We start from the raw sequence: 20,049 nt of genomic DNA on the forward strand, positions 1-20,049 counted from the left end.
GGCTCCTGGGAGCCTGAAGTCTGTTTCCAGATCCTTGTGTAATTGCTGTGTATCACTGATAGACTGAGTGAATTCCGGGGTTCCAACAGACATCAAGATAATACAAGTTCAAAGAGTTTAGCCTAAACTGTTACAAAAATATTTTTAATCACCAAAACATATGGAAATCAATGGACCAAGGCATTTATCATCAATGGAATAAGAATCATCAATTGCAATAAGAAATAATAATCATCAATTGCAGTAAGAAAGACAATCAGACACCATGTGTTTCTTTAATAAAAGATATACCATCACCCACGGAGTTATCTTGCCCAAAAAATCAGACCTGATCAGATCAAGCCACTGGATCCAATTTCCAACTTACAGGCAATAAATACCGAGGACAGAGGAACATACGAAATGATACCCTGTGAGGGCATTCAGCAAAATCCAGAGTGGAAAGTTCCACCGAACAAATGATCTGATTTCCTCAACAAATAAGTTACAAGGGGGAAAAGAAAAGAGATGGAGGGAGAAACCTATAGATTAAAAAACACATGAGACAATGAATCTAATGTGTGGACCTTATTGAATCCTGATTCAAATAAACCATAAATTTAAAAAATATTATGACATCTATGAGATAATTGGAAATTTAAACACTCACTGGATATATGATGTTATTAAGAAATTATGGTTAATTAATAAAAAGTATGATGAGAACAGGATATTTTCCTTAATTTCCAAGCATAATTCATCCTAATTCATCAAGAACAAAAATGTTACTTGCATCATTACAATAAAATATTAATTGCAGAAAAACTTATAAAACAGAATGTGCAAATAACTTTCAGAACTTACAACATGTTGGTAAGTGTCTTTCTAGGCTTTGTTCTATGCATTTATTTCCTTATGTAAATTTATGTCTTTATAATTTTTTATAACAATAAGATTGAATTATAGACACTATAGGGCAACGTGCTCTTTCACTTAATATAATGTGTATATTTTTAAAGTCATTAAATATTTTTTCCATAACAGCATTTAAATGGTGGCAGGAATTTCCATAATAAAAATTAACCCAATCTGCAATACAATTATTTACATATCAGTGTCCAAAATATGTGCTCTGGCACATAAGGCTCACTCAGTAAATGTATGATAAATAAACCAATATTTTCCTCTAGAATTCATGTCCTTAAATCTACCTGGAATTTATTTTGGAATATGATATACAATTCTACCTTAAATCCCTGATAGATTAGTCATTTAACCAAACTCTGTTTGTAAATATTCCACACACTACCAATTTTAAATCCATCTTTATCACATATATAATTAACATATAATTGTATACATTTGGTTTTGTCAACTTTCTATTCTACTGCATTTGTCTATTTGTCTATTCCTATGCATGACCCACACTGTTTTAGTTACTGTAGCTTTACAATATATTTAAATAATTAGTAGGAAAAGTCCTCATCTGTCTTCTAACTTAAAAAAAATTCTCCCAGATGTACTCTTCTAAACTCAAGAAGAATTTTCCTGAATTATAAAAAGTAAAACAAAAAACTCCAAAACAAAACTTGTGTAATTCTGACTGAGCTACATTAAATGTATGGGTGGATTTGAGAAAAATGTATCTATGTGATATTGAGTCTTCCAATCCATATACGTGGTGTCTAGCTCCATTTAATCAAGTTGTCTTTTATGTCTGTCACTAACATTCTGTACTTATTCCTGGGTATTTTTATATTTTTGATTGCTATTGGGAATTGGGCCTTTGTATACATTTATTTCCTAACAATATTGCTTGATGGTCCAATTCATCATTATGTGCAGGTGATTGAGAAATCCAAGAGAATCTATGCACATCCATTACATCCAATAAAGCAGGTCAGCAAGATGGCGGGTTTCAAAATGAATATGCTAAGCAGAAAGCTTTCTATACACAATTACAAACAACGTAAGCATAATTTCTATGAATATTCCTGCATGTCCGCTTGCACACGTGTGCTTGAGTTTCTCTAGAGCATACATCTAGCATGGAAAAGCTGGTTGTGGGGATGACACATCTTCAATTTGGTTAGATACTACCAGATTGCTCTTTGAAAAGGAATACCAATTTGCTCTCTCACCAGCAACGTCTGACAGCTTTCATTGCTTTATATCCTTGCTGATACTTGGTATTTTAGGGCATTATGATGTTTTCCAATTTGATGAGTGTAAAGTGGTATCTCACTTTAATATGTAAATCCTTGATCGCCATTGAAGTTGAGCATCTTTTTATATGTTTATCAACAGTTCTTACTTCCTTTTCTGTGAATTGCCTGCCTTTTCATACTCTCTGTGCATCCATGAGAATGAAATCTCCCTGCATTTATTTTAGTTACATCAATATCAAAATAAAATTTTATCTTCTCTCAGTTAAGATTATGCACATTTTGGAGGGCTTATTTCTACGTGTCTTACAGTTTTTGTTTCTATTATAAATGAGACTTTCCCTCCTGATTGCAAGTTTTATTTGGTTATAGAAACACCAGAAGCTTTGTGAATTTTCTTATTGATTTTGAGTTTATTAGTTGATTGTTTTGTATTTTTGAAACAAAAGTCACAATTTTCTATATTCCTTTCTAATTTTTATAGTTCCTTTTTTTCTTTTTCTGGTATAAATGAAATGGTATGTCTGTTCAGCACAATGCTACGTTCTATTGGTGACAGTGGAACTATTGATCTTGTTCTTGACTTTACTGAAAATCTTTAGGAAGTTTTGCCATTAAGTATAATGTTTGCTATAGGCGTTTGGTAGAAGTATTTTTATCAAGTTAGGAAAGTTCTATTTGTAGTTTTATGAGATGTTTTTAAAAATCATGAGTGGGTGCTGAACTTAATCACATGATGCTTTGGGGTGTATTAGCAGGATAATGTCTTTTTCTTTGCTAATCTGTTTATAGGCTATTAGGTTGAGCCATGAAATTGCCAATATTTTAACAGTTTTGACCTACAAAAACAGCAATTTCATATGGTTTGTCTAACAAATAACATTATGAGCTTTTCTAATTTTGACACATCCTCACATTCCTGGAATCAAACCTACTTGGTCATCTTTGTTTGTTCGTTTTTTTGAGACGGAGTCTCTCTCTGTCACCCAGGCTGGAGTGCAGTGGCTGCAATCTCTGCTCACTGCAAGCTCTGCCTCCCAGGTTCATGCCATTCTCCTGCCCCAGCTTCCCAAGTAGCTGGGACTACAGGCATCCGCCACCACGCACCGCTAATTTTTTTTTTTTTTTTTTGTATTTTTACTATAGACGGGGTTTCACTGTATTAGCCAGGATGGTCTCATCTTTGTTTTAATACACAGCCAAATTCAATCTGATTTATACTCAGAATTTTTAGATCTATGATCAAAAGTGCACCTGACCTAATAGTTTCTGATTTCTGCTCTTTTTAAAATTTTTGTTTTAAATTATAAATTGATAAATTACAGCTGAATATATTCATGGGGTAGAAAGTACGTTATGATTCATGAATACAATGTGGACTTAGTAAATCAAACTAACATAACCATCACCTCAAATACTTATCTTTTTTTGTGGCGAGAACATGTGAAATTTACTCTTTTAGTGATTTTGAAATGTATGATACATTATTATTTGCTATATTCACATATATTGTACATGTAATGTGCAATACATCTCAAAGGAAAAAGAAACCCTTAATTCTTCTGTCTAATTGATGCTTTCTATACTTTGACCATCATCTCTCCATTCCCTCAATCCCCTGGTAACCATAATTTTACTTGTTGATACCAAAGTTTCTACTTGCCTCATTAAGAAAAAATGAGCTGGGAGATGGTTCTTTATTTTTCTCTTTTCTGAACAGTTTATTGCAGGGATTAATAGCTTCTTCACATTTTGTTAAGCTTACCTGTAAAATAGTTAAGGCCTGAGGCTTTTGAGAGAGGATATGGGGGAATCATAATTTTTTAATGGTTATTGGTTTTTTTCAGATTTTTAAAAATATTAGTACTTTTTATCTATAAAAATTTCTGAGCTTTCAGATTTCTTGGCCTATAGTTGTTCCTAAATATTTTCCTTCTTTTTTTTTGAAAAAGGGTCTCAAGGACTTCATGTCTAAAACACCAAAAGCAATGGCAACAAAAGCCAAAATTGACAAATGGGATCTAATTAAACTAAAGAGCTTCTGCACAGCAAAAGAAACTACCAGCAGAGTGAACAGGCAACCTACAGAACGGAAGAAAATTTTTGCAATCTACTCATCTGACAGAGGGCTAATATCCAGAATCTACAATGCACTCAAACAAATTTACAAGAAAAAAACAAACAACCCCATCAACAAGTGGGTGAAGGATATGAACAGACACTTCTCAAAAGAAGACATAATGAAAAAATGCTCATCATCACTGGCCATCAGAGAAATGCAAATCAAACCACAATGAGATACCATCTCACACCAGTTAGAATGGCCATCATTAAAAAGTCAGGAAACAACAGGTGCTGGAGAGGATGTGGAGAAATAGGAACACTTTTACATTGTTGGTGGGACTGTAAACTAGTTCAACCATTGTGGAAGACAGTGTGGTGATTCCTAAAGGATCTAGAACTAGAAATACCATTTGATTCAGCCATCCCATTACTTGGTATATACCCAAAGGATTTTAAATCATGCTGCTATAAAAACACATGCACACGTATGTTTATTGCGGCACTATTCACAACAGCCAAGACTTGGAACCAAGCCAAATGTTGACAACGATAGACTGGATTAAGAAAATGTGGCACATATACACCATGGAATACTATGCAGCCATAAAAAATGATGAGTTCATGTCCTTTGCAGGGACATGGATGAAGCTGGAAACCATCATTCTCAGCAAACTATTCCATGGACAAAAAACCAAACACCGCATGTTCTCATTATGGGTGGGAATTGAAAAATGAGAACACTTAAGACACAGGAAGGGGAACATCACATATCGGGGCCTGTTGTGGGGTGGGGGGAGAGGGGGGAGGGATAGCATTAGGAGATATACCTAATGTAAATGACGAGTTAATGGGTGCAGCACACCAACATGGCACATGTATACATATGTAACAAACCTGCACCGTGTGCACACGTACCCTAGAACTTAAAGTATAATAAAAAAAAAAAAAAAGAAAAAGGGTCTCAGTCTGTTGCCCAGGCTGGAGTGCAGTGGCATGATCCCTAAACATTTTCTTATTTCCATAATCTCTCCTATATCTTTGATTATGTCCCTTTTCAACTCCTAATATTATATATTTGTGACTTCTTTATTCCTTGATCAGTTCTGCCAGTATTGTCTACTTTATTATTTTTCAAAAAAACAGTTGGTTTTGTTGACAATTGCTATTGTTTTTTAGTTTTGTTTCTCTAGTCATTTCTGCCTTTATCTTTAAAAGTATCTTTCTCCTACTTTCTTCTGATTTCTTCTGATTTATTCTGTCACATTATTCAAGCTACACAAATCCTTATTTATCATTAAGTTAGGTGATATGTCACAGACTTACAGAGGTATATTAAAAGCTTCCATGATGGCTGTAACTTTATTAAATTTTTTTACATTTCCAGCGGTTTTTATTTAATTTATTCGTGCTATGTTATTTGGCACATAAAAGTTTTACTGTGGATTGATTATCCATTTTATTAATATAAAATAATCCTTTTTTTCATTTCCTTATGAGATGTGGGAGAAGTTCTGAAATTTATCTTTTAATAAACTGATTTCATTTTTCTGTGGTTTACCATCTTCTGTTCATTGCCTCCATTCCATTTTTTAATTGGGTGATCATGTTTTTCATCTCTGTTCAATCTCTCCTCATCTCCAATTGTTCTGTTTTCATTATTGCCTATTTTGGTGTCATAAATATAATATTCTCTGAAATTCTCTTAAGAATACAAATTAGGAGCTTTTAAAGTATGTTTCTGTTCTTTGTTGCCTACAGAGGGGCAATTAGCTCTGATTCCACAGACATGTCCCCTTCTTCTAATCTACTGAATATTTACACATATCTGGTTAATGTTCTTGTTGGCACACCACAACAGAGGGAAAATGGAAAGTGGGAATGGAAACTCCCAGCAGTCTTTAAGGGAGAGCAGAGGAGCTAAACTCAAAGAGGCCGTAGCAGGAGCATTTCCCACCCTGGTGCTAAAGAGTGTGTGTGTGCGCGCGCGTATGCGTGTGTGTGCGTGTGCATGTGTGTGCATGTTTGTGTATGCATGTGTGTGTGTGCATGTGCGCATGTGTGTGTACCACCTGGGCTCCCGCATCCTCTGTTAGTCCTCCCTGAACTCTGACCTAGGTTTTATGCCGCATGTCCCTCCTCCTTTCTTACCCTGACCACCTCAGAAAGACTCTCTCTGCTTATCTACCAAGCTGCCCACCTGACCCTGAAGCCAGAACTCTGACGGTGCCGTTGAGTGTGCGTACCTACTGACTATGTCTTACGTGCTATTCTGAATCTAGACCCCTTAGCGAGGAAGCATGGGCACCGGCCTTACTCCATATGACCTCCAGCAACCTGGGAGCCATTTCTGCTGGCTCTATCAGGTCACTTGCACAGAACCACTGCTTATACTCCCTTTCAAAACCTAAAAATTGTAAACTATGCCTCAAAGCTGGCTTTTTGTGCTAATGGCCTTCATCCAAGAAAGCCTCTGCACTGCCCAGCTCACATCGCTCCATCTGCACCTCTACAGAGAGGAGGTCCCTCTGGTGCTGCTGTACTGATTGCAGCCTCTGAGACTCAAATGGATGGAGAGAAGTGAAGGTCAAGGGTGATGCCTAAAGACATGGTTATTGGAAGGGCATAAAACCCTTGTCTTGTATTCTTTTGTTGGGAGACACACACTGTTTTTATGTGGGGTTGGAAAGCAGAGCTTAAGAAGTCAATGGGATTGTTCTATTGCATTTCAGGCACATCCAGTCCCAGCCAGTGATCTCACGAGTGCATCTTCTTGGGTTCAAAAAGGATTAGGTAAGAGTGAGAAATGCATTTCAAACATACACACACGCACGTGCATGCACACAAACACACACATACACACCCCCCATACACCCCAGAGGACATATGCCCCGGGGGGTTGGCCAAGAGTGTCCATCATCTGTACATAAAAAGGATAGCACATTTATCACACCTGGAGATAATCTGAAAGCATGGAAATTTAATGGTTTATCTTTGGATTTTCCAGAGTCGTGGGCTCTGGTTCAACTTTTTCTAATATAAGGACTTCTCTGGCTACGAGGAATAAAACTATATTAGAAAAAGCTAAAAACATTCCTTGGCCTAGGATGAAAATGAACATGCTTTGTATGAGGCTTTCCTTATCATTCATTTTATTAAGGCAGCTCTTTAATAAATTCTCCATGCTCAACTCTTTGATTACACAGACACACACCACACATTATTGGAGGCACTCAATCACATATTCTTTGTATTTATGCAAAGAAATACAAGACATATATGCTCCGTGTCTTAACAAATCCCTCTCTATGACCCTTTCTGTAATCCAAGTCCTATCATTTCTTTCTCTTACATATGTCTTGAACTCACTTTCTTTAACCCCACTGCCACACCAGGCCATCATCGTGGTACACTGGAGTTACTGCAATAGCCTGTTATTCAACCAAAATATACGCAATACACAAGTGCACATACACACAATATGCTGACACAGGTGTGTGCAGACACAGATCCCCAAAACCAAATACATGGACACTGATTCATACACATGTGGAAACATATTTAAAAAAGCATCTATATCCATAAATACATAGCTACACAAACGAACACACACATGCATATATATACATGTTCTACGAGCTCTTCATTATCCATGTTGACAGTCAGGGCTCAAAATGGAAAACTGGATCCATTGGCTGCTCCAACCAAACTTATTATTATTGTTATTATTTTGAGACAGGGTCTGACTCCGTCACCGTCTGGAGTGCAGTGGCATGATCACGGCTCACTGTAACCTCAACCTCCCTGGCTCAAGTGATCCTCCCACCTCAGCCTCCCCAGTAGCTGGGACGATAGGCATGCGCCACCACACCCAGCTAATTTTTGTATTTTTTGTAGAGACAGGGTTTTGTCATGTTCCCTAAGCTGACTTATTATCTTTTATTATGCAGTCAACCCATACTCAATTACACATGCATTTGATAGCAGGCAGCTTCTAAACAAACTCTAAAACCATATTCTTAGATACCCATATACCCCTCTCTTTTGGTCCTCTCTTTCTCCCAGATGAGTGAGGACAGTATCTTGGGACTCAGGAAGGAAGGAGAAAGTTTGGATCACTCACACAGAGATAAACGAGTGAGTACTGACCAGACTACTCATAGTGTAACACACATACTCTGAAATGGATCAATTTTACCTTGAGGACGTCTCCTTCGGAGAGTTCGAATGCCCTGGCTTTCAGCTGAATCCCCTTCCCTGGCTGGGTCTGGATGGAGTAGATGCATTCGTGATTGTTATTGTAGTTCACAGGAAAGTTGGGGGACAGCAAAGTACCCTGAGTGCCTGTGACCGAATTCCCACACTCAGCTGGAAAGAGAATCACAATAACCATAGATTAACCCCCATCAGCTGCATCCAGAAAGCAACTCACAGCTCTGAAGAACCTGACAAAGATGACAAGTCGTTTGCCTGCCTACCTGCCAAGGTGCCTGTGTGTCTGTCCAGTTGTTGGACTATCTATAGAAATGCCTCTCAAACTTAAAAAAAAAACAAAACTTCCCTACCTATGGTGCTGCCTGCTTTGTTTCTGTCTCTTGTGCAGTTCATCTGTCTCTCTCCTACAGAAACAGACGCTAACCCACCAGGCACCCTTTACAATTTCAGTGCTATAAAGCAGCCGTGTGACATACCTATTCATATAGTAGCGTAGCAACAGAAATGACCGAGGAGGAGGTGAGGGGAAGAGGGGGGCAGTTAAGTGAGGAGAGATGAAGCCTTTCCGTATCACAGAATAGGAACTAAGAGGGGGCAAGATCACATCATAATCGCTAACCCTTATGTGCAAAACAGCATGATTGACACTTTACAAGGACCATTTCAGTCATCAGTTGCAACAGCAGCCCCATAAGGTAGGCACAATGATCATTTCTGGTTTAAACATAAGGAACCAGGTACTCAACCACTGAGACCAAGCCTCTCTGTGGATTCACGAGGAGGAGGGGACTGAGAACTCAACCTCCTGGGTCCTGGGGAAAGTTTTTAGCAGTCTCATTGCAGCCTGTTTCATTCAACAGCTAATGAAATCACACCCTCCTCTGGAAACTGCTTCTCCTCCTCCAGAATTAGTCATTCTTTCCCCATTGTTCTCATACCTTTATTTATAGCAGTCATCCCATTTTACTTCACTTATTTATTAACATTTCTATGTCCTCTACTGCACTGTGGATCCTTTGGGGCTTGGTCGTGTTACTCTCTCCTTAACACCCACACAGGGTGTGGGCAGGGCAGGCTCAGGGCACGCACAGAGGGACGGGATCTTTAATAATTGGGGGGCCCCTCCCTGTTCCTTCCTGTATCTGAGCACCTCCCATATTGCACCTTGATTGCTTGCTGCCTGTCCTGTGTCCCCCACCTAAACTGTCAGTAACTTCAGGGCTAGGGTCATGTTGGATGAACCTATGAATTTCCAAGGCTTAGCTTGGATTGTCTGTAAAATAAATATTTACTGAATGAATGAATGAATGGATATGGAGTACACTGACCTCAGAAGATGTACAGTCTTAAAAATAATAATTAGGTTCCGGAAGGATGTAAATACAAGTCCAGATGGCAGGCCTGTTATTTGTGTGGACATATGGGGAATTTGGAGCATGCCTTGAATCTTTCAGGCAGCTGGTAGCAAGTCTGTTTTCTCTAAACCACCCCTCAGTATCCTTCAGTCCAGGCACAGTCTGTGGCTGGAAAAGCCCTGGAGTTGACCAAAGGGCCATTGCTTGGACCTTATAGTTAACCCCTATTACCCTAAGCCAGGAGCGTACTAGGCTGAGGCAGCATAGATGGAGCACATGGAAACCTTCAGAGCTGAACTGCTCATGGGCTTAGTTATGCATCTTGTGTTTTCTCTTGTCCTAAGGCTGCTCATTAGTCCTTTGAAGATGGGGGCCACATGTCCCACCACCAAGTCCCTACTTTTCTCAATGGACCCTCCTCCCTGTGTCCTGCTCAATTCAGGACCAGCTTCAGTTTCCTAAGACTTTATATATGGCCTCATTTATTTCTCTTGGAGGAGAAATCTAACTTTACAGTACTTTTAAACTTAGTCTGTTTGCAAAACTTCCAAACATCATGATGAATGTGCTGAGATGGCTCATAAAACTCAAGGGACAGCAGTGGGCAGGCTCCCTGGGGGCAGTGGCTGCTGATAATTTACATAGACGTTTCCAGCATGTGTACATTTCTTTGATGATCTCAGATGAGGGTGAGGATTTGTCGGGGAGAGGGGGAGTTGCTTAGGGCCATGCATATGTAAACATTTATTGCTCAGTCGTATCACATGGGCAGCCTTCTGAAGCGTCTCTCCATTTTCTCTGAGATTACTACCTTTCCCCTCCATCTAGGCAGAGGCCTGTGGTGCAGCGGGGTGATCATGGACTTTGGAGTTAGACACATTGTGTCAACTCTCTGAAATTTAGTCTCTTCATCTGCCTTCATCTGGACAATAATAGCATTCTCATAAGACTGTAGAATCAATGCGTGAGATGTTATATGTAAGATAGGTAAACACAGGAGAATGGTTAGCACATAGTAGCCCCTCCACCAATGTCCCAGGTGAATCTACGTGGCTTACCTGCTTCCGTTTGGAACCCTAACTGCCTGGATTCTGGGACTGGCAGAAAGCCTGAGAAGCTTATGGGAAGCATGCGTTAGCTGCCCGAGGCTCACAGCATCCTCACAGTTCCTGATGCCTCTTGCCCTCTGCCTAATTCTCAACAGCTGGCTTCCCTTAAACATGGGCTTGGGTGTGTTTTTGGACCTCCTTCCTGGCCCTGCTTCCCGCAGAAGAGCTATGTGCCCCACCTCCGCCCCGGCACGAGCCTCTCCTCTTTCCCACACGCCTGACACCTTTACAAGGAGGGGCTGATAGCTTTAGATGTGGCCAGTCCTTGGCCAATCCCCAGGTCCTGACTCCCTGTCAGGCCTTTGTCCTGGGCACCAGGGAGGGGACAGGAGGGATAGAGGGACGGGGCACTTGCTTCCAGGAGAGTTTCCAAAGTAACAGGGGAGGTGAACAGATGAACTTAGAAGCCATACACAGGCACAAATGGAAACAAATAAATGCTCCAGAGAAACAGTCACATCCACAGGAAAGTGCTGCGGCCGATTCTGGCATCTGTGACTTCTGTCACCCCCCATCAGAAGGGGTCTTGTTAAGGGCAGAGGTTGCACCTTATCCATCAGCATGGGGCTTCTGAGGCAGAGGGTTAGGTATTCTCCATCACACCAGGATTCCCAAGGACAGGGCCATGTCTCCTGCTGCAGACTGGGGTCCCCTGGGGTCAGGGCTGTCTCTTCTACATCAAATTCAGGGGCCCCTGATGTCAGGGGCTATGTCACCTCCCTCCCCGCCACCCACGTCACACCATGAATTAAAGCCCAGGGCTGTTCATCTCCTTCTCAGCTGGAAATGTTCCTGGTAGCACGATGTGGACCAATTTGCATGGCAACTGGGAGCAGCCCCCGGTGGGCATTCCCGAGATGCCTCCAGCCTGAGCCTCGGCAGCAGGGCTGGTGGTAATTAGAGGTGATTATCATTACTGTGTGTTATTCATAACATGTGAAACAGAAGACAAATGTAATAATGAAAATATTGTGAGGTGTCATGAACAAACAGTAATTGGAATAATAAGTTAAAGAATGAGTTTATGTAATGAGATCAATGAGGCAAGAGCTTAAGGGCTGTGTGCATCTGTGGTCCTGGCTAATCCTATTCAAGAAGAATTTCCCCCAGAACCATTTAGCTGATGATGTTTTCCCAGAGACTAAAGGAGCTGCTAGCAGCCAGACGTGAACTGAACCTTCCTGGGATGGGTGGAGGGGTTCTATGTGTTTCTGAGTGTGTGTGGCCAGATCAGGGTGGGTGGATGCCTTTGGGGATGGTTATAGGAGACGGAGTAAACTCTGGGGTTATTTAATTGTTCAGAAATGGAATTCTGCAGCTCTTTGTTTTAATATTTCCTTTCTGAGATTGTAAAAGGTTATTGGCAAAATAACAATAATTGGTTATTGATAAAGACAGATGAAAAGGTTATTGGCAAAATGCTGATAATTATATGCCACCTCTTGGTTTATGTAAATGATGTCATCTAATGTAGAGTAAAGCCTGTGAGTTGGATGCTGTTATCTCTGTTTTATAAACGAGGAAGCTGAGGCTGAGGGGGTTTGCTGGCCTGCCTGAGATCTAAGCGTTGGTAAGTGGCAGAGCAGTGACCCCACCTTGGCCTGCATGAGTACACAGCCTGGGCCCGGCTCATCTTGCCAGCCTGTCTAAGCTGTCCTCGGCATAGCCTGAGGGCTCCATGGACTTGTCTCAGGCATAGCTGACCTCATGGCATTGGAGATGCTGGTCCCTGTTTCAGTCAGTGCAGTGCTTTGATCTGTTTTGTATATTTTTATGGGGTTTTATATACCATTTCACTTTATGTGAGGTCCATGCTAACAGTGAGCATGGAAAATACCCCGTGAATGCAGCTAGTGTTTTATCCAGCCCTACATTATAAGGATTGAGCAAACAGGCACCCAGGAGCCTCATACATTAGGGACAGACAGCAATCACTCTGCCCTGGGGACAATACTTGCTTCCCCTACTACCTGGGCACAGCGCTCTGAACAGACTTCTTTAAAGCTCTTGCAAGGAGGCAGGCAGGGCCCACTTCCCACTTCCAGCAGCTGCCTCTAACCTCCACATCTCCCGTGCTCCCTGCCGCTTGCTCCAGCCTGGCCTGTGAGCTGTTCCTCAAGTGCTGAACATGCTCGTGGTTTGGGTCTTGGTCCTCTGTTCCCTCTTCTCCCAGATATCTACCTCTGGCCAAATGTCAACTCATCAGAGAGGCCTTTTCTCACCACGATAAAAGAGCAACCCTAGCTCCAGCACTTTCTAAGCTGACTTAATTTTTCTCTGTATGCCTCAACACTGCCTGACACATCACACATCTATATATTCACAGCTTGTGTCCCCACCACCAGAATGTGGACCACGAGTGGAGAATTTCTCTGTTTTGTTCACTTTTGTATCTTCAGAACCTAGCAGATGCCTGACACGTAGTGGGTCCTCTATAAATGACCTCGCCCCTGTTCCTTTTGTCCTCCCCTGCTGAATGGATGAAGGCTTCCTAAATCGTCTCTAAGAGTGAGCACCGCCATTGGGTTAGTAAAAGCACCCACCTACTCCTCCAGATGGGGACTCCCCCCGGGCAAAGCTCATACACGCCTCCTACAGGCCCACCTAGTGCCCATCCAGATTCCTCAGCAAGAGGCATCCTTAAGCCATGGGTCTGTGTGCTGAGGGTGGCGAGGTGAGAGTACTGAAGTCAACTTCATGTGAGTGCCCACTGTGGACCTAATTTGTAAAGGTCACTTTAGTTTATACAGAACTGCCTGATGAAGCAGGGATTGCCATCCCCATTTTGCAGATAAGGAGGCTGGAGCAGAAGGAGGTTAGGTTACCTGCCCCAGGTCCCACTGCAGGTAAGTGTGGTAAGTGTGGGCTAAGTCAGCCTCTTGGCCTGTGTGCCATCCACCACCTCACATCAATTGACTATAATCTGTCCCACCCCATTAGTGAAGCAAAATGAAAGCACGTGACCACCTACCAACACACCTTGGCAGAGGCGAACTCCACAGGCGCCGTCTGCCCCCCAGGCACGTGATGCGGGCGGTGCCCTCCAGACGGTACCCGGGGAAGCAGGAGTAGATCAAGGTGTCGCCCACGCCAAACTGCAAGCCCTTCCGGATGCCGTAGGCTGGGACCTCGGGCTCCTCACAGGGCTCCAAGTCGTACTCTGGAAAGGTAGCAGGAGACCCCGGCTCAGAGACATTGTGGGGAGACACAGAGCAAGAAGATGGGAATGCACAGGCAAAACGCCAGGGGGAAAGAGCCAGGGACAATGGAAGACAGAGAAGAGGGCATGCGCACACTGGCCCACAAAAGGTGACACTGGCCCACAAAAGAGAAGAAGTGAGAGCCCGAGGGGAGCAGAGACAGAGAGAAGCATGGGGAGGCAGAGAGAAGCATGAGGAAGCATGGGGAGGCAGAGAGAAGCATGAGGAAGCATGGGGAGGCAGAGAGAAGCATGGGGAAGCATGGGGAGGCAGAGAGAAGCATGGGGAAGCATAGGGAGGCACAGAGAAGCATGGGGAAGCATGGGGAGGCAGAGAGAAGCATGGGGAAGCATAGGGAGGCACAGAGAAGCATGGGGAAGCATGGGGAGGCAGAGAGAAGCATGGGGAAGCATAGGGAGGCACAGAGAAGCATGGGGAAGCATGGGGAGGCAGAGAGAAGCATGGGGAAGCATGGGGAGGCAGAGAGGCAGAGATAAGCATGGGGAGGCCAGGGCGGGCAGTCTGCACCCACTCCTGTGAGCAGTGGGAAAGGGCACAGCATTTCCTAGACAGGCTTCCCAGGAGGATTTCTGAGGATCCTCAGGGCTCAGCTCTTCTCTGCGCTATCCTTTTATCTCCATTTTAAACCTGCGCCTTGGGGCTCACAGGCTCTCCTGCTTCCTTGTCTCTGGGCACCAAACTAGATACATTCAACCAGCGGGTTCTAGAAGGTCAGAATACATGACTTAGCCTCAGGCAACTCCCACTGGGGAAGACACTCCAAATGCATGACGAGAAGCCATGTCTCAGCTACGTTGGCACTTGAGGCAGACGGCAAGCATGACTGGGAGCATTTATGGGCCAAAGCCCTGCCTGCAGCCTCTAGTGACAGCATAGAAGTGACTAGTCCCTCGTCTGCAAGGGCTTCTCCCTTCAGGATGCAGTCCTCCAGGGCTGTGTGATGAGAAGGAGGGTCTCTCTCATAAGGGTTGAGTCTTACTGGCTGGATATGTCCCATTGGCCAAGTGAATCCAGGGATGTGACAGGTGGCTTCTGCATTGGAGGGCTGGCGGGGGACTAAGCTGGGCCACATCCCAGTTCCTAGAAGCTGGATACCTCTTGTCCATCCCAGGAGGAATCCATCTGATACTCCTGGTCGTGGCTGAGAAAGGTGGAGGGAGGTACTCTGGGGTGCTATGGTACAAGAATGGTGAAGGGCTTGGTATAAGAGGAGCCAAGGGTCCTCTTTTCTCCCTGAATGCCAAATAAAAGCACTTTCTTTTCCAAATCCCTAAACACAGAGATAAATATCTATTACTACAAAATTAGCATTGATGAAAAAGATCCCAAATGAGACTAAACCACTCCAATATGCTAATTTCAAATCTTTTTTTCATATTGCTGGGGTTGGGAATGTGGAAGTGGAATCAGAAGAAAAATCTCAAATAACTAAGGTAGGAAGGGACTTTTGTGAAGTCCCCTAGTTCATCCAGCTAGGTGGGCCATGTTCAGAGCAAATCCTAAATACCTTCATAGAAGGAGAATCCTCAGTGATCATGCTAACTCCTTCCAAGACCATTATAGGGAAGTTCTTACTTGGGTCTAACTCAAGCATCTTTTGCTGAAGCACTGAGATCAACTTCCCAGGGACTGGAGAGTGGATTAATATCCACCTGCTAGGAAAACCAGAGACTGGCAGCAGAAGGCGAGAGCGAATAGTGCCATGGTCTCTTCCCCTCAGGGACCCTCACACTCTTTACCTGAGAAGGTGATGTTGAATCCTTCATATGACATGGAGAAATCAGAGATGAAGCGGACCTGGGCGGTGAAGTTGCCATAGAGCCCAGCGCTGATGGGAGCTGGCAGCCGAGATCCAGTCAGCTGCCTCAGGGGCTGGGTGAAGCTGCCGTTCTCAGTGATGAGGAGGTAGTCGTGGCCACTTTCCAGGTGGAAGGTGTGGAAAGTAAAGAATACACCTGCCAAGAGACCAGAGGGTCAGGTTGGTGATGGCGAGATGGCTGGAGCACCTCAGCTGCAAGACAGGATCTACACAAACATTTCCAGTTAGCAAATGTCTATCTGTGTGGATGACTACAAGCATGCATTGATAAACCATACAGGAGAATCTGAATGAAGGAACCTGAACACACAAGTGCCCAAAGATTCAGTCAGGGAGAAGAACGCCTTTTTACAGTTGTCAAAATTTAAAAGAGAGATTTATGGCTTGACCTATGAGAATGCTTTAGAGACATTCATTAATTCATTCAACAAGCATTTGTGTATTTGTTGAGTCTTTACTATGGGCTAGGATCCAGGGTTAGGTGCAAGAGGATATACCAGACATTAAACGAATATCTGCAATACGGAGTGCTGAGTGCTGGAATGAATGTAGACAGCATGCCATGGGGGCCGGAACAGAAAGCAGCTGACAGCAGGAAGAGGTGGGTGGAGGATGGCTTCACCAAGGAGTAAACATTTGACATGGATCTTAAAAGGATGCACAGGAATTAACCAGGTAAGGGAAGAAAGAGTGTCCCAAGCAGGAGACCCATATGTGTACAGGGACTGTCAATTCCAGGTTTGTTGAGCAGCAGCTGGGTGTGGCTACTCCTGGAATTGAAGCTGGATAGGTAGACGGGGGCCAGACCCAATATTTTTCTGGAGGCAATGAGAAGCCATCCTATCCAGAGTGGACCAGATCTCAGTTTTAGCAAGATGTTGGTGGCTGTAAGGAGGATGGAATGGAGGGAGAGCAGGGAGGGAGATCAGTTATATTGGTGGCTGCTCTGCACTGGGAGAGGATGGGGCTTGGCAGAAGGAGCAAGAGCAGGAGATGGCCATGAGCCCTCAGGGGTCGGGGTAGGGTAGCCAAGACAGCAGGCACTTAATGCAAAGGAGAAATGACATGACATCTGGTGGCATGTCCACCTGAAGGATGGTGATGTCTTCTTTTACCTGGGGAAGGGCACGCAGGAGGGAGGTGTGGGTTGTAGAAGAGTAATGGACTTAGCCTTTTCTGCGTGCAAGCAGTGAGAGCTAGTGGGCCATTGGAAGGACAGATATGGAAGTTCAGGATTAAAGGGGGACTACAGAGGTAGGTTTGAGTCACCAGCAAAGAGTTGATATCTGAAGCCACAAGCATGGAGAAGAGGGCTAGGAGAGAAGAGGGCAGAGTGAGAATCAGAGAAGGGGTGATTGGAAGCATGGGCAGAAGTGACAGGGAGTAGGAGACCAGGCGAAGGTGGAGCGATGGGGGAGGTGGTCAAAGAGCAATCAGAGAGCTGGAAAGAGGGAGGAAGGAGCTCCAGTAAGGGGGAAGGTTAAGAGCATAAAACAAAATCAAAGTCATGATACTCATTAACATTTCAAGCACTAAATATTTACTGTCCTGACTGCTTTTACTTGCACTATAGTCAGCCCCTGTCCCTTGGAAGGGAGACAGAAAAAACTCATTTAATTCTGCCAGGAACCCTGTGGCGTGGGTACATTATTATCATCTCCAGTTTACATCCAAGGAAACAGAGGCACAAAGAGATGAAGTCATCTGTCCAAGGTCGCCCAGCTAGTATGTGGTAGAGCTGGGATCTGAACTAAGGCAATCCGACTGCAGAGGCCGTGCTCTCAGCTACCCCAGGGTGCGGCCTCTCAGGCTACAGAAAGAGAGCAGGTAGTAAGAATAGCCAGGTAGGGTAAGAGATCAGGTAGTGAGGGAAGCTATAGAGCGGCATGGTCTTAACACCCAAAGCAATTCTAGAACTTGTCCAGATGGCAGTTGTGTTTGGTGGGCATGTGTGTAAGTGCATGGCCATGCAGATGGGCCATGCCCCATGTTGGAGCTTGAATCCAGATTTGATGTGAGAGATGCACACACAAATACTTCACTTGAATGAACCATGCAGAATCACACCAAGTGAGTATCCTATTGGGACTATGTGTTGTGGATGGTGCCAGGACAGGAACATGTTAGACTAGGACCCACCTGCTACTCCAAGTGTGATCCCACTTTCTACTCAAAGTATGGTCCATGAACCAGCAGTGTGGTCAGCACTGGGGGACTTACTAGAATTGCAGAATCTTTGGCCTCCACTGAAGACCTACTGAATCAGAATCTACATGCTCTTCAGATCCCAAATAATTTATATGCACTTAAAATTTGAGAAATACTTCTCTAGCTAATTACTGCTACATTTTTTATAAATGATGGTTGGAGCCAAGCCTCTAATGCTAAAGCATTTTAAAGGTTTTTATATTCTTGCCTCTCTGTTGATAGAGGCTGGTGATCCTGGAGGATTTGGGCTTCTATAGATAGAGGTGGAGGAGACAGAACCTAACAGAAGCGATGGGACCAAAGATGCAACTTGTAAATACCCTGTTCCCAGGCAACTGAGAAGCATCAAGGCCTAAGCACCTACCAAGTGCCAGGCTTTGTGCTAAGCACTGAGAAAGATCTCCCAGTTTAGTGGAGAAGACAGACACATCACTACTAGTGAGAATCCAGAGTGGGGCATGGAGGAAGAGTGGCGAACTATGCCTCAAGGGTTGGGAAGGCTTCATGGGGGTCAAGATCCTAGATGTGAAAAGGCTCGTGGGTGCATGTGCCCACGTGCATGCTATACTTCTGACACATAAACATGTCTGCAAATAAGGAAACTGTTCCCAGTCTATACAGGTTAGGACATATATGTCCTTTCGCTCCTACCTAGGACATGCAGTTGGGTGGAGAGTGGGTGAAACCCAGTCACAGGTGGAAACCAGTTGATTAGGCACCACACTTTACACTCTATTCTTCTAGCATGCACATAGAGCCCTTCCAAACGGGTAAACATTTGGCTGGGATTCTAAGGATGAGCAAACATCTGAGCTGAAACCTCTGGGTCTCCCAGCTGTGCTGACTGCTTGGGGCTTTTTGGGCCATTGTGTGAAAATGAAGACATTGTTGCAGAAATAGAGAGGCCCCACGTTGGAGTTTGAATCCAGATTTGATGTGACAGATGCACACACAAATACTTCACTTGAATGAACCATGCAGAATCGTACCAATGACATCAATACCACATAGGAGCGGAAAGGGCAGGGCAGTGGAAAAGGCATGGACGTGGGGGTAAGACACACCTGGATCAAAAGCCCATTTACCTGCTCAAAGGTCTTGGCTGAGGTTGCTTAACACCTCAAGTTCCAGGTTCTTCAACTGTAATATGTAGGCGATAATATCTCTCTTACAGGTGACATTTCCCCCCCGAAGTGAGTCATAACTGGGAAAGCATATGCAAAGCACACAGCACAGTGGCTGGCACACAGTAGGGGTGCAACAGAAGGCATTCCCTTTGCTCAACTCATCTAACTCCCGGACAGCCTCACGGGTTAAAAGGCGTCAGCTCTGGGGTCTCAGCAAGGGCACATTCTCAGGACTCCTGAATTAGCTGCTCCCTTCTACTGGGCAGTTGGCAAGTTGAACTATCTCAAATTTCACAGACTTTTGAGTTTCCTGAGCCATACTGCTGCCTCTTAGGGAGAAATCACAGACAGCAGCTTAATAGGTCTGTTAACCCGAGATACTCTTATAAACAGAGAACGAAGAATGCCCTCTGGAGAAGGGCCTGGGCTCAGTTCAATTCGATTCATATCACCAAATGCTTCTTGAGTTCCTTATGAGTCGGGCATAGAGCCAGAAGCCAAGGAAACTACAGGAAACAAGACAGACCTATCTCTCACAGAGCTCCTAGTCTGTCAGGGAGACTGATGATGAAAATGCAAGTTCCCTACAGTGGAGTAAAGTCTGAAATCGTGGAGGTATAGAATACATGCTATGGGAGCCCAGGGGAGAAGAGCCCAACCTAGATGCAGAGCTGGGGAGACGGGGTCAGGGAAGGCTCATTAGAGGAAGGGGGTTCAGAAGGATGAAGGGCTGGCCAGGCAAGGGCGATGGTAGAGATTCCCATTCCCCTTGCTTGGGGAGACGAAGTGT

At 43.8% G+C, this 20,049-nt stretch overlaps 1 protein-coding gene across 13 annotated transcripts in view; it reads right to left on the reverse strand.

Annotated features, from left to right (window-relative positions):
- The window catches only part of CSMD2 (CUB and Sushi multiple domains 2), a 675,146-nt gene that overhangs the window by 217,421 nt on the left and 437,676 nt on the right, over window positions 1–20,049 (reverse strand). For all 13 annotated transcript variants that reach the window (XM_030823365.1, XM_030823367.1, XM_030823372.1 and 10 more), the window contains 3 exons: window positions 15,845–16,060; window positions 13,856–14,044; window positions 8,404–8,573 (listed from right to left, as the gene is read on the reverse strand). In XM_030823365.1, the coding sequence (XP_030679225.1) occupies window positions 8,404–8,573; window positions 13,856–14,044; window positions 15,845–16,060 (575 nt within the window). The remainder of the gene's footprint in view (window positions 1–8,403; window positions 8,574–13,855; window positions 14,045–15,844; window positions 16,061–20,049) is intronic.

Source organism: Nomascus leucogenys, chromosome 12, assembly GCF_006542625.1.
Source record: "Nomascus leucogenys isolate Asia chromosome 12, Asia_NLE_v1, whole genome shotgun sequence".
NCBI classification, from domain to species: Eukaryota; Metazoa; Chordata; class Mammalia; order Primates; family Hylobatidae; genus Nomascus; species Nomascus leucogenys.